Raw genomic sequence first — 13,219 nt, 5'->3', positions numbered from 1 at the left:
CGCTAAACAGTTCGGTGGAAACAAGGGTGAAGTGTGGGCGTCGACCGAATCAAACAACGCGATTACATGGTTTGACTGCCGAAACAGAATTAACGTGTGACTAGGTACAGCGGTTTCCTCCAACAATGAATAAACTCGCGAAGGAATGGGGGTGGTTTAGTTTTCCTGAGACACTGAGATGCGGACAAAGTGACGTTCAGAAACACCACAATGGGGAAAGGTACTTTAACCCCTCCTGTCGAACAAGGCATCTTCACAAAATTCATTAGTGGTTGCAGCGGTTGGAGAATGCCATTCACATAATGTTCTGGCGTATGTTCGATCATTCCAGGCTCAGTTTTGGTCGTGTGGACACAGCTACCCTGTGAACCTTACGTGTGAGTAGTACGACGTCCCAGTTACCCCTGTAAGCAGGCGAATAATTCAGCAGCCGTGGCTAGATGACAAGATGGCTAAAGATAGTTAAACTCGAAGTGAGTAAGGCAGCTATAATGAACAGAAAGGTGCATCGCATGTAAATATCTACAAATCAGTCCACAAGACAGAATAGGCGCCAGACCAAGGAACACACGTCAGTACTGGACACCATCATATCTACAGTCACAACTGGCAAGCCGGGGCAAGTCAGGGGCATTAGTGGCGAACCACATGAGGCACCCATAGCCCTAGGCTTCAAACACATAGAATACTTTGAATAGTAAAATCGGTAAACGACACAGCTTACTAAACGACGGTGCAATTCATTATAATGCATTCAAAACGTAAGGCGTAACAACGGACACAAACGCATAACGGCAATCCAGATTAGGAGCTTGCAGTAGCGAATAACAAGTTCCTAAAGGCTTGGACTCACTTGGACGAAATCGAGGTAATACAACATCGGAAAAAAACTATAGTCAACAGACCACTCCAAAAAACCACAACTTTAAAGCTTCCCAGGAAACGTGTCGCTGGATGCTCTATACCCAAATGCCATCAAGAACAGTTTCAAAACCTGCTATTTCGTCTGGTAGCCCAGAGATAACTATGAGAAACTCACTGGGGTAGAAAACTGGATTGAGGGAGTGATGCTGTTCAAATCAATACTGTCATTTCCATGCTCCTCGAGGATGTTCGCAAAGCAGGACTCCATCGGCTGGACAGAAATGGGAAATAGCAAAGTATGAGTGTACAATTTGAGTTGTGTACACCTACAGGAAACATTTTGCCGGAATTCAACTGCACACTCCAAAATAATGATCTTCGGTTCTTACGCCAATCGTCTCTGTCCGTTAATGGAGCACCATAAATATACCATATCAGTCGCAAACAGACCCGTCAGTTGGTCTACCGATACTAGATCACATGGATAATTCGTCAGCCGAATCATCCAAATTCCACAGGGCTCATCTCCGAAACTTTGGCTACCTTCGGCTTCCGGACAAATCAGTCTAATCCTGGGTTATCAATATGACTAAGAGAAGCGATGCGACATAAATTACTTATGAATTGTGAAAAGCTAGGTCGAGTTCCACACCTCAGAACTTCGATAGATGTTTTGGGGTTGGCCGTAACCTTACCCAATCAACTAAAACACTGCCCGGGCAATCGACAATGATCACAGAGACAATGTCCTAGTACAGGGTGATTAACGGACCAATCCTCCGATTGTTTGATCGTTCAGTCACATGACAGATCGTTCCAGTGTCCGAGGCATGATCACCTGCTATCGACCGAAGGGAAGAAAACGTCCGAATGAGACCGTGTTGGACTCAATTTCATGCATCCATCAGAGTTATTCACAGCTTTTGCGTAGTGTCACCACTTCATTGACTACTTACTTAGGGTAGCCCCTGTAAGTAGCTGGTGAAGGATACACTAGAATGCAAAGTACGTGATCTAGTCGCATAATTCATGAAGTGGTCAATTCATAGTCAAGCTTCCTGCTCCAAAACCGTCCAATATACCTCAGAGCTGCTCATCCTATATTCTCCCCTAGACCTCAACAATACATCGGTCCAGTCTAACCAACAAAACCAACAAGTGAAGTGAACCGAACACAAGTGTCATCCTATGACTCTCACAGCATTCATATTTCCTATCGTTATTCAAGCTATGCTTCTTTCGATAAATCGTCTAAATTTTCTTGCAGTGGAACCCATTCCTAAAAACAACTGTCCTCTACTCGGCTTCTGTTTCAACATCGAAATCTACCTAAAGCCAGCCTTATCAGCAGGGGGATCCATAAACTGACAGCTGGACTGCGGACACGGCCTCAAGGGTCATCATTCTCCGCTACACTACACGTAATATACGCATGTGCCACGCAGGTTTTCCCTGAGCCCGTTTATTTATATTATTTGTAACATGAATACTGCCCATTGTTCTGTGAACATCGCTCGCTCCGAAACTTTCACCGCAGCAAGATCATATGAATAAGCTTCAAGAAGCAGACTTTTGGCGAGGCCGTATCACTTGGATTGGCAGAATAGCAAGCCTGCCACAAAGATGATTCTACTAAACTTGAGGCTAGATTTGAGAGGTATACCATGCAGGCGCTCTGATCCCTATTTTTCCCGCCATTCGGTGTCCTACAAAAGTTTGGTGTTGAAATTGCGTTTGCGAATCGACTCCTGGATATGTCTAGCAGATAACTATAGAAGCGTTGTCCATATATCTAGAAAACAAACCTGCTGACGAATTTACAGTCAGTCTTTTTCAGCTGTTGTTTAACTGACATTTAGATTATTTTGACTTGCGGTTGGTGCGACTGCTTTCTTTCTAGAAAAGCTGTTCTGTGAGCTTTCGTTACCCAACAATTCTCCATCGGTCATCAGAAAGAGATTTCCGAATGCCAGCATGAAATAACGATCCTCGGAATAACGACATCAGCCTTCCCCGACAATACACAGCGTTCACTTCTACGTGCGGGAGACAACACGGGTGATTCACCGTGGCACACCTCAAAGTGTAACAAGCTCCACTCACTTGATCATAAGTCGGTAAGTATGACGGCGTGATTGGAGTTGTACACCAGAAAAAGCTTCCTGAAAGGGACTAGGTGATGTGACTTCAACACGCGAAAAAGTTGGCGAAAACAAATGAAAAACTGAGGCAAAATTCTTGGAAGCCATCGCAATAAGTGCACTCGAACTCATCAAAGCAGTGCTAACTAATTGAACTGGGCTATTTGACTTGAAAGTAGTTAGTAGCGGATCAGTAGCGAGATGCTTAAGGAAAACTTCGACAAGTGTTTGGCTATAGTTGCTCACAGGAAATTCCACGAACAGTACAACATTTTCCACAGTCAAAATTACATTTGATGAACTAGTTTCGACACTACTTAGTATACTAGAACTCGACAATCCATCGTGTATTCGGTCGTAGAATGTGTGCAACTAGGTGTATTTGTGGTTGAGTGTAAATTATAGTCCGACTTCAAAACCAACATATCTTCATTTACATTCGAGAGGTTGTGATGACTTTGTTCTCCGTATCGTTCGGCACCCGCACACAAGCATTGCTACCAAACCCATAGCTTCATTTTTCCTGGGTGATCACTCAATATTTCGTTCATAGTTAACTCGAATACTCCAGCCACACTTTAGACTTCCAATCATATGCAACCGGGAGATTAGAAAATCCCAATCGATTGATCATTCCATTTGGCACAATACAGCAGGCACGTGCTTGTAAATGATGCGTAAGCAAGCTAAAAAAAAGCAAACACTCGCTGAACCACAATTTTTTTCAGTTTCCAGTGTTCCTTGTTCCCTTTGAAAGATGGAATTAAATGCGATTTGGGGAACTAAATATATTTTCTACGCAGAAGGGTTTTTTGAAGATCACAAAAATTCGGTGATGCCACATTTCCATTGCGAATGAATTTAAGAGCGCAGAACATACGCCACACAAGCAACTTGGTTTCTTTGCGATATGATTTATCAAGAATTGTGCGTGGTCAGCTTGTAGCGGCAAGGACACGGATGTACTACTATGGAAATTGGAAAATTGACTGAACTCACCTCCTTAACTTGAAGGCTACTTAACATGCAGAACATGGGCGAGCGATTCTACGGATTCACATTAAACGATACGATTGGAGAGTCTGACTCGCAAACGATATTTTCAAAAAGAAAGTCAAGCATCAACTAAACAACATATGTAAATTTCATGCCATACCAATTGAGCAGTGCGGGGGTGGAATAATCTAATCATAGCTGTGAGGTTTCACCAGAATATTGGTAACTTCTGCACAACCATAGTGATAGGTCTGCACCAGGCGCACACTCATTGCATCACTTAATACAGTCTAATAGGAGGAGGTGGTTCGGAATCGTAAACAAGTGATCAGAAGTTTCACTAAATCACACTACATGAGACATATCATCCGAACGGACAGCAGACAGAAAATAGAAGCGGTGTGCTTTATTTTCATACTTATAGACCGAACCAGATCTCTAAACGGTGCTGACTCAAGGCCTCAGATCGCATCACACTGCATTTAACTCCCTTTTAATATTTCCTTGCTGAAGTACGCAAAATAAATATAAGCCGTTCGCCATTTGCCTTCTTCCAAACCCTAGCTGTCACCTTATCGTCGTGGTCGGCCTCAGTGATATAGTGATACTGACGGCTACATTGCTTGGGATTGAGTTCCTTAGGGATTAGCCATGCCAGAGAGGCCAGTGGGAGTCAGTCGATGAAAAACAGAGTTTGCGTACTGTCAGAAATTGTATTACGAGGTGCTCGGCAAGAAAATCGTGCTGTTCATTATGAGAGAAGTGTATGAACAGTAACGTGGTGTGCTTCCCTATGCAACCAGCATTCCATACATGTGAATTCAGTTATGCTGCCTTTCACCGAGGAAGGAAGGGTTAGGAAAGCCCTAATGCAAAGACCGCACGCTCTGATTGACTGTGACCACAAGTGAATTATTCAATACAGTCGAAAAACGGACCTTGCCAAGATCCCTCCGTGGCTCCGAACGCATTTTCTATCGGCAGCAGCGTCAGGAGTGGGATACGCATGCCTCATTTACTGCACTCTCAAACCACGCCAGCCCCCGGATGCCAAGTGGGTCAGGCTATTGAGTCATTGGCTCCGAGATGGGTCTCTCAGTAAAACCCTAACAAACGCTGCTCCGCGGTTCGGATGTTTGATTCAGGGGCTAGGGGAAGGATTCATGAACAAAACCCTACATCCTCCCACTACGTAGGTCGGATTTGTATGTCAATGGTTCAAGGTTGGATACCTCAACTAAGCCTCCTTCAGCATGGGAAGTATCATCCCAGATATCCCGGAACCACCAAAGGACTGTTTCTCATCCCTTGCACTGAGTGTACTCTGTTCCCTAGTCAGATACTATACATTGTCACAGCACTTCATTCCTTTCCCCACGTGCCTTTCAACTGGATTTTTCTTATTTATTTAGCTGCCAATGACCCAACCATAGCCCAATAAAATAAACGAAAACAAGCCTCTATTAAATTCGAATGATCTAGCAGAACGATCTTATCAATAATCGGATCCAGTGATCTGATCAAATATCCCGACCTTCCATTTCCGGGATGCGTCGGACTGAACAACAGGCACCTCTCGCTCAAACCATGTGCTCTCTTCCGATCGACGTATGTTGTTTCCGAAACACGAATTCAAGACCTTAGCTCGATTGCATACCTCAAACCATTCGGAACGGATCCAAATTCCTCACGCTTTACACTTTAGATGCCCGGTGATCCTGATGCAATACCTCACGATACCTATGGCGTAGAATTACTGCTTAACCGCAGGGTTGGGCTTTACTGGACTCGATTTCTGTAAGGTTGGTTGCCTAAATTAGGATGACCGCATTTCGACGCGATCAGTAGTGCTTATTTGTTGTATCAGCTCCGACGGACAGAAGTCCTAAGGGTGAGAAAGGTATCCCTTAGTTGGCACGGTTGCCTAGGTCATTAAATTGTGCAGGTATCATACGAAGTATGATTGAGAATGCCCAGGAGGACCGACTAATTCCCGAGGCAGTCGAATCAAGTTGACACTTGCTGCACAGATGACGTAGGACAACTTCTTCACTTGCGTACTGAACATCATTTGTTTCTGGCTAGCACACACTTTTAGCACAAGCGCTCACACCGTGTGAGCCACAAACTGCAAACCAGTCTTGAAGTTGTTTGGACGAAGCTACCGAGGGAGAGTTTCAAGTAAAAGATTGTCGTTCACCCCGGGAGTTCACAAACTGACACTGGCCACGCCACTGTGTTATCACGTGTAGGCAATCCCTTACCTCTAGAATACGCCGGTTAAAGCAGGGTCATTCACCTGCAAGGTGTCTCTGTAACCCAATAATATCTGCAGGACTGGGTGGGAGGAAGACTCAAACCTCATGCTTGCAGATAAACTGATCAATGTGGTAGATAAGTTCGTTTGTCTCGACAGCTGTATAAGTCCCGACATACTCACGATAGATGGAAACATTTCCTTAGTCGGGCAGGTAGGGACGTTTGTCAAACCCCGACATTTGTTGCGCCGATGCGAAATTAGCTTGACTGTCCAGGATAGAGTGCACACTCCTGCAGATTCATCTGCCCTACTTTATGGATCAGAACCAGGATCACTGTCTACAGAAGATCGTCGAAGACTCGCTGTGTTTGACCACAGGTGACTCCGAAGCATTGCGTGGGTCTAATGAATAATGCTGAGGTACGTCAGATGGTTTTCAGGAAAGTTAACTCTTTCGGTAAATCAGCTGGATATACTCCATGAGCCACTGAAGGACATGAAAAAGAAACCAACCCTAAACAACTAGTCCATTTAACATGTGCGTCCAGAGCAAACATGGCCATAGGCTGCTTAGCGCTACGTGATGACCCTACCACCTGATAAGGCCAGTCTTTCGATGTCAAAAGTATCCGTCAAGTTCGGACAACATCTTACTGCATAATTAGGAGCACCGAATCATGTCAAGATTCACAGACGACCTTCTAGGTAGAAAGCCAAAGGGTGCGGTAGACATGTACACGAGACCTCAGTAAAGTGAATTCTATAACGTGTCCAAGTAGGATCAACTTATGATAGATACTGGAAGGTCAGTCAAAAAAGCACTAGAACTCGCCTACAAACAGGGTATCAATTTCCAACTTAACTACCACAAATGGTTTTACCATAAGAGGAAAGCACCTGCGGCTACTTAGGTTGTAAGAGTGTGAAGGTTTTCAGCACACCACGTGAGAAAATATCCACGGATGGGTAAGAAAACTCACTGAATTCAAATCAGAGGAAACTGACGATAGGTTGGCGTCCATCTCCATACTATCACGCTCAGCAACAGCCGGAGCGACAGGTCCCTCGTTTACGCTAGTAGGCTTTCCAAGAGACGACGAAAGTTGTACAGAAAGTCCGGGAGGGCGTTGGGCAGTTTGATATTGGCAGGAAACGGATTTGCCAGCATCGGCTGCAGCTATGTACTTAGGAGTTTGAGAACTGTCTACCAGATTGGATGGCGCTTGAGTTGGCGTGGGAAGTGCACAACCAGTTCGCTGAATTGAAGGCTCGTGATTAGAGCGCGATTCAGTATCACCGGGTGAAGTATTGTTTGTTGCTGTTACTGCTGTTGTCTAGCGTATATGGAACAGGGAAGATTATTTATAAATGACACTACATTAAGAAAGAAGGAAAAACAGTCTCAATAACAATTTCAATGGCTGCCTAGTGAAAATAATCGTCAAACAAGTGACGATTATACAAACCGGTTGTCTAGCAGGACTCAGGCACAACTTATTGAAATTCAGATTGAAAATTTACGGTCCGCTCTGGGAGAATAGTAAAATGAGCCGAAAGTAGTCACTTTCTGTCGCCAAATCCCGAGATCAATTCCTCAGTAGATGGTCTCGAAGCAATTGATACGAGATGGACAAGAATATAACGTCCTCCATAAGCCTTCTATTGGAACTCGAATTGAGCCAACCATCTGGAAGTGAGCAACTGTCTGAAATTAGAGGAACAATTGGTAGTGGGACCTAAAACTCCGATCCCACACATAAAGTGGTTGAGAATGCTTGCAACTTGCATCCCCCACTGCAGTGAACTACCGCTCCTCTAAGCAGTGTCACTGCATAAAATGCAGTTATGCTGAGTTTGACCACAGTATCCGAATACACCATGAAGTGCAACCAAGACATTCAATGCCCCACAAGACAGTGGCTCGATGTGGCCCCATCGAGAGAGCCCCAAGCAAAAAGGCGCAAAAACTGTATTCATTTCAAATGACACCAGCGGTAAAAGTCAGGCGAACCAAAACTCTGGTTATTTTGGTTATCCTATCTTAGGAGACGAATGTGATTGACAAGCATCAAACAAGCTGCTGAACAAGCAGCTCTTTCTCTCAACAAAAGGTTGCTTTATTCTCAAAACTCTACCCAAGAGAATCCTACTGGATACTCTGGGGCTTTTTGAAAGGAAATGTCACCTCAAGGAAGCAAAAATTGTTCGAAAAATTATCTTTTTTCTTATGGTGATAGGTTAAACTGCCGAAAATCTGTGACATCATGCAAAAATACATTATCCACTGCAATGATAATTTATCCTCGCAAAGGTTGTTAATAAGGAACGTAACTACAGTGAAGGTATAACGGAAAACATCTAGAAGATACAACTGGGCCTCCTTTAAGTTGCTACGCATCACACACACTCCAGCCACATGCCCACTACCTAAACCGCACGAATACATTAGTAGCTACCCCTATGGATGGCTCAGTCTTGACAGTCGAAATCTTGTGTACATCCACTGGACCAAATCCACATGGTCTGCTGCCCCTGTTCCGCTACCATTTTCTTCCCAGAACCTAATAGCATTCTTGATTCCTTCAACATACTCTGCTAAAAAGGAGTCCGCTAGTCACTTCCTTCCATTAGAAACCAAAAAAACATGGATGTTTTACTGCTAACCACTCCCCAAACGGAAGCGCCTAGTGCATCAATTCACAGCTTGCACTTTAATTAATTCAAGGTTTGTCATGAATCAACAGGTACCTCATGCCATTAAACAAACTGTCCAGAGATACCTCATGCATGTGAGTGGACGCAGGGACTACAGAGAACGTAGCTACAGTGTCAAATAACAAGTTGCGTGCGCCAAACTGAGCTTACAGGCTACGATCTGAGTGCAACCACGTTAGTCAATCGGCACCATTTAAAGTGGTTCCATCAGGAATTAGACTTTTCCCTAATCTCCTAAGTGCATGGCACGGCAGATCTATTTTCGTTCACTTAGGCTCCGTATCACGCGCGATATCTCAATTTTGCTTTGTTTCAACGTCTGAATGAATAAGGCCCAGCCTTCAACTATTCTCACTTACTGTATCGAACACTCCAGCAAGCTTTTTTATTCTCGGAAGTCAGACTGAACGCTGTGTCTCGCCTGGTCTCTGCATCCATCGGATTCTACCAGCTACCAGGTGATTCTCTAAGTCAATTTGAATAATATCCAATGAGTACACTCTTATACGGCATGAATGCAACACGGCTAACCCTAAAAATGGCTCCTTGGAAGGAAAATAGGTCCATGTTCGGATAAACGAAGTGAAATGTTGGGGGCAAATAAAATATCGTGTTTGAACAAAGTCCTGCTTATTTTGCTACTGTTAAAATGCCATGAGGCTGTTCCTCGTCCAGATTCCATCCTACAAACCTCACCAGAATCTGGGCTTCCAGTTCCAATGATGATGCAATGGCACTGAAAGTGAATCGAATTAGGTTGAAAACGAGTAGAATTGGTGGTATTCAATGCACTGAATAAAACAGTTGTCGTGATTCAAGAAAAGCGTATGATCAATACCATGTTGGCTATTCTAACCGTTCGTCCAGGTAAAGCAAGACACAATGCCAGTTCTAGATAATGGGAAACTGGAGGACGACACGTCGGCCTCAGGAAAACCCCCCTCGTCTCCACTGGGTTAACTACTGGTGAAAGTGCACACGAGTAAGAACAGTCTTGCGGCCCAACGAAACCATCACTGCAGATTATCTTCTTCATCAGGAGCAGAATAATCGAAAGCGGAAAATAAAAAATAAGTATACCAACCACTATCAGAGTGAAGTCGACATTCGAGAAGGTAGTTTTAATAATCTAGATGAGAATCCTATCCGTGAGTTGAAGCTGAGATGAACAAGTCACACGATTCGCAGATGTACATCAACCCACTCACAGCGGATGGGGAATGACCACCGTTCTACCTCACACAGGTGGGGGCGCACAAATTAACAAAGCTCCCACACAGAACCGTCCTGAGTGTATTACCAGGTCTTTTTTTTACAAGTTTTCGGTATCGCAGAAATTCAAGATAGAGGGCGCGTGTTCTGTGATTCCTCCTTTCAGCTGCCTCGAGTCCCTCCGGCGTACGTAGTACTGTAGTCCTAGCGGCAGGATTTAACCCTAATATCAATCTCATGTGAACAGCACTCCGCCCGTCCTGGCGCAATCATTCCCATGAGTTCAGACCAAACAAGAAAGAACTTGTCTCACAGCCATCCAAAACTAATAAAAACCATCCATCTGGTCTCAGTTGTCTATGACGCTACTTAACCAATGGATCTAGACAGACAGGTCAATCGATCGACATAACCAGAACGGCTACTGGGATGTCGTTTGAGCCATCAGGCAATTTCAATTCAATTTACCAACTACAAACCGTGTACCACAAGCACATTGATTCCAGATGGTATAGTTTCGATCATCGGGAAGTGGAAGAGCATTTAAGCGTAACCAGCGTAACCTATGAAGTGTAAGTGACCTATTGCGAGAGATCTCCCTTATTCCCAGAACGATCCGGCATACATTACCGATCCGATGCTCCCACCAGACCTGCCCAATACTTCGGAGATACCGTTGGTCATCTTTCGTACGTCCTCTGCGCGTAGAGCCATAAAACAGTACGGACCGCACCGCCGCAGTGTAAACTCTGTCCTTGACAGATAAACTGAGGTCGCATCGGCACCATAGGTGTCAGAGATTCGCAAAAGCTGTCCTGATTTTTCCGATCCGAGAAGTAATCTCACCTCCAGCCAGTTTAACGGAACTTATACAACTGCCTAGTTAGACAAATTAGTCTACTACGTCGATTGGCTCTCTTGCAAGCATGAGGTGTGGGTTGGATCCTACCTAGTCTTGTAGTATCACTTTAAACTTTGCAGGTGTGAAGCGCATTCCAACCCATGCGGCAGAGTTATTTAGGTTATTTAAAATGGTTTGCATTTTTGAAGAATCTGAACCGAGGGGAGTAATATTATCCGCATAATCAATGTCATTAGGCGAATATTCCGGGATCATTTCGACCCCCGAGTTTTTAGAGGCAGGAAGAGAAATTTCAAGCAACACATCAATGACAAAGTTGAAAAGGAAAGGCGGGAGAGGACAGCCCTGTCCTACACCACTGGAAGTGGCGAACTCAGACGAAAGCTTGCCGTCTAGTCGTACGCGTCCACATGAGTTCACATACAGGACCCTCAGGTGCTTTGTCGCGTTTGAGGATTGATATCACTCTAATGTGCCTTAATGAAGCAAAAAGCCACCTTCCATGTGCAATCGTGGTAAGTAAGGTCACTATGATGAACTGTACTGAGAGGATAAAGGCCGTAGGCGATAGTCCACGTGCGCTTCGAACGACACAGGTCATGCCAAGATACCATGTGCGTTTGTGTTTCCTACGGTAGCGAAAGTGTGGTGAAACAGGAAGAAAATGAAATAACCGAATCTGACAACAACGCAGAAGTGCGTGGTAAAAAATCTTGAATCCCCCCCAGCACATGGCTGGGGCAGCGGCAAAACTGTTAGTGCATTTTATTCTACATCAACCAGTCTGACAGCATACAAAATAGCTTACATCCGGCGAAACCACTTACCGCAGTGGAACGCTGGTTAGGGCCACTCAAAAAGGCTAGTAATGCACTGGCACCAGGTCCACGGCTAGGAGCCTGTGAAGAAATCCGTGCATTCGGGGTAGAAATAGGGGGACTTTGAGATGTTGGCTGGGATATACTGCCAGGAGGCTGTGTGGATGGAGTAGGACTGCTGATAATCAATTTCGACCCACTGGACTTCCGCTGTCCTGGAATCCTGACAAGATGGGGAGTTTGGGACATGCGTTCTTCATTCAAGATTTGTTGCCGCATTCGTTGTTGCCTGGCCGAAGTGCGAGACAGCATCATCCACCACTATCATAAGGCCACAACATACGGAGAAATAGCTAAAAGGAGAAATATGCGAAAATAGGTTCCCAAATCCAACACAGTTTAACTGTGGTAACAGTACCAACCAGATCTGTATGACAGACCTTATAGGCTGAAGTTTGTGAAAAACGTGAAGTCTACCTAGTAGGTAGGTATAGTGTTCAACAACCCCCGTTGTCACTCCCTGAAATCTCAGGGGCATGTTCAAAGGCTGTATGTTCTTTACAATGACTTTGCACTTCGTAGGTTACGATCTTTTCCAGTAATGCATCCGTTTTTTTTCTTTTCTTAGAAAATCAGAACTACGTCGTCCGCATATTTCAGGACAACAGGATGCTCGTTCGGACAAATCCTTTTGGAATACCGCTACTTGTAGGAAGAGCTTCGGCGAGCTCCCCATACACTCTCCACAAGTATGTGCATCAAACAGTGCATGATATTCCACGAACTTCTGGGGCATACTCTATTGCAAAAGTGTGCCGAAAACAAATAAACGGTCGACAGAATCAAAAGTATTCATGAAATCTAGGAACACCAAAATTCTAGGATGCTGTTATATCTGGTGATTTGCCGGCCTGTGGTATCTGCTGCTGACCCGCTCCAGTGCCTAGTGTCGGAGAGAAAAAGGCTCACGGAAGGGAACACAATAGCTATATTCCAACAAAGTGGTTACGAGAGCGCGAGTGCGTGCGAGTGCGAAAAGTACAACGGTCTCAAGCTTTTTATTGGAAGGACACTGTCTGAACTTGGCCCAATGCTGACGCACGCGGTCTGGCTGCGACGTGCTGCATATCGCGGGGGCGTTGTCTGACCTTGATCAACGCTGACTCGCGCTGTCTGGGTTTGACACAAGGCTGTGACGCGCTGCATATTGAGGAGGCGTTGTCTGTCTGGTCAATACCCAGCGGAGCTGAGAGTCTCCGTAGATTCCGGGCATTCAGTGGTTGTTTTCAGGAAGCTGACCTTCCTGATAGATGCCTATATGCATGCCGTTGCCCTAACTCTTGATGCAGGG

The 13,219-nt window shown here is 44.9% G+C and overlaps 1 protein-coding gene across 1 annotated transcript in view; it reads right to left on the bottom strand.

Moving 5' to 3' along the window:
• Positions 1 to 12,222, bottom strand: part of T265_02816 (hypothetical protein) — a gene marked incomplete at both ends in the record, with an annotated part of 48,321 nt that extends 36,099 nt beyond the window's left edge. The window contains 3 exons of the mRNA XM_009167160.1: positions 1,040 to 1,135; positions 7,242 to 7,595; positions 11,878 to 12,222. Of these exons, the coding sequence (XP_009165424.1) occupies positions 1,040 to 1,135; positions 7,242 to 7,595; positions 11,878 to 12,183 (756 nt within the window). The remainder of the gene's footprint in view (positions 1 to 1,039; positions 1,136 to 7,241; positions 7,596 to 11,877) is intronic.
• Positions 12,223 to 13,219: the final 997 nt, after the last annotated feature.

Source organism: Opisthorchis viverrini (genome assembly GCF_000715545.1).
Source record: "Opisthorchis viverrini unplaced genomic scaffold opera_v5_37, whole genome shotgun sequence".
Lineage (NCBI taxonomy): Eukaryota > Metazoa > Platyhelminthes > Trematoda > Opisthorchiida > Opisthorchiidae > Opisthorchis > Opisthorchis viverrini.
This window is presented reverse-complemented; position numbering and strand designations above follow the sequence as displayed.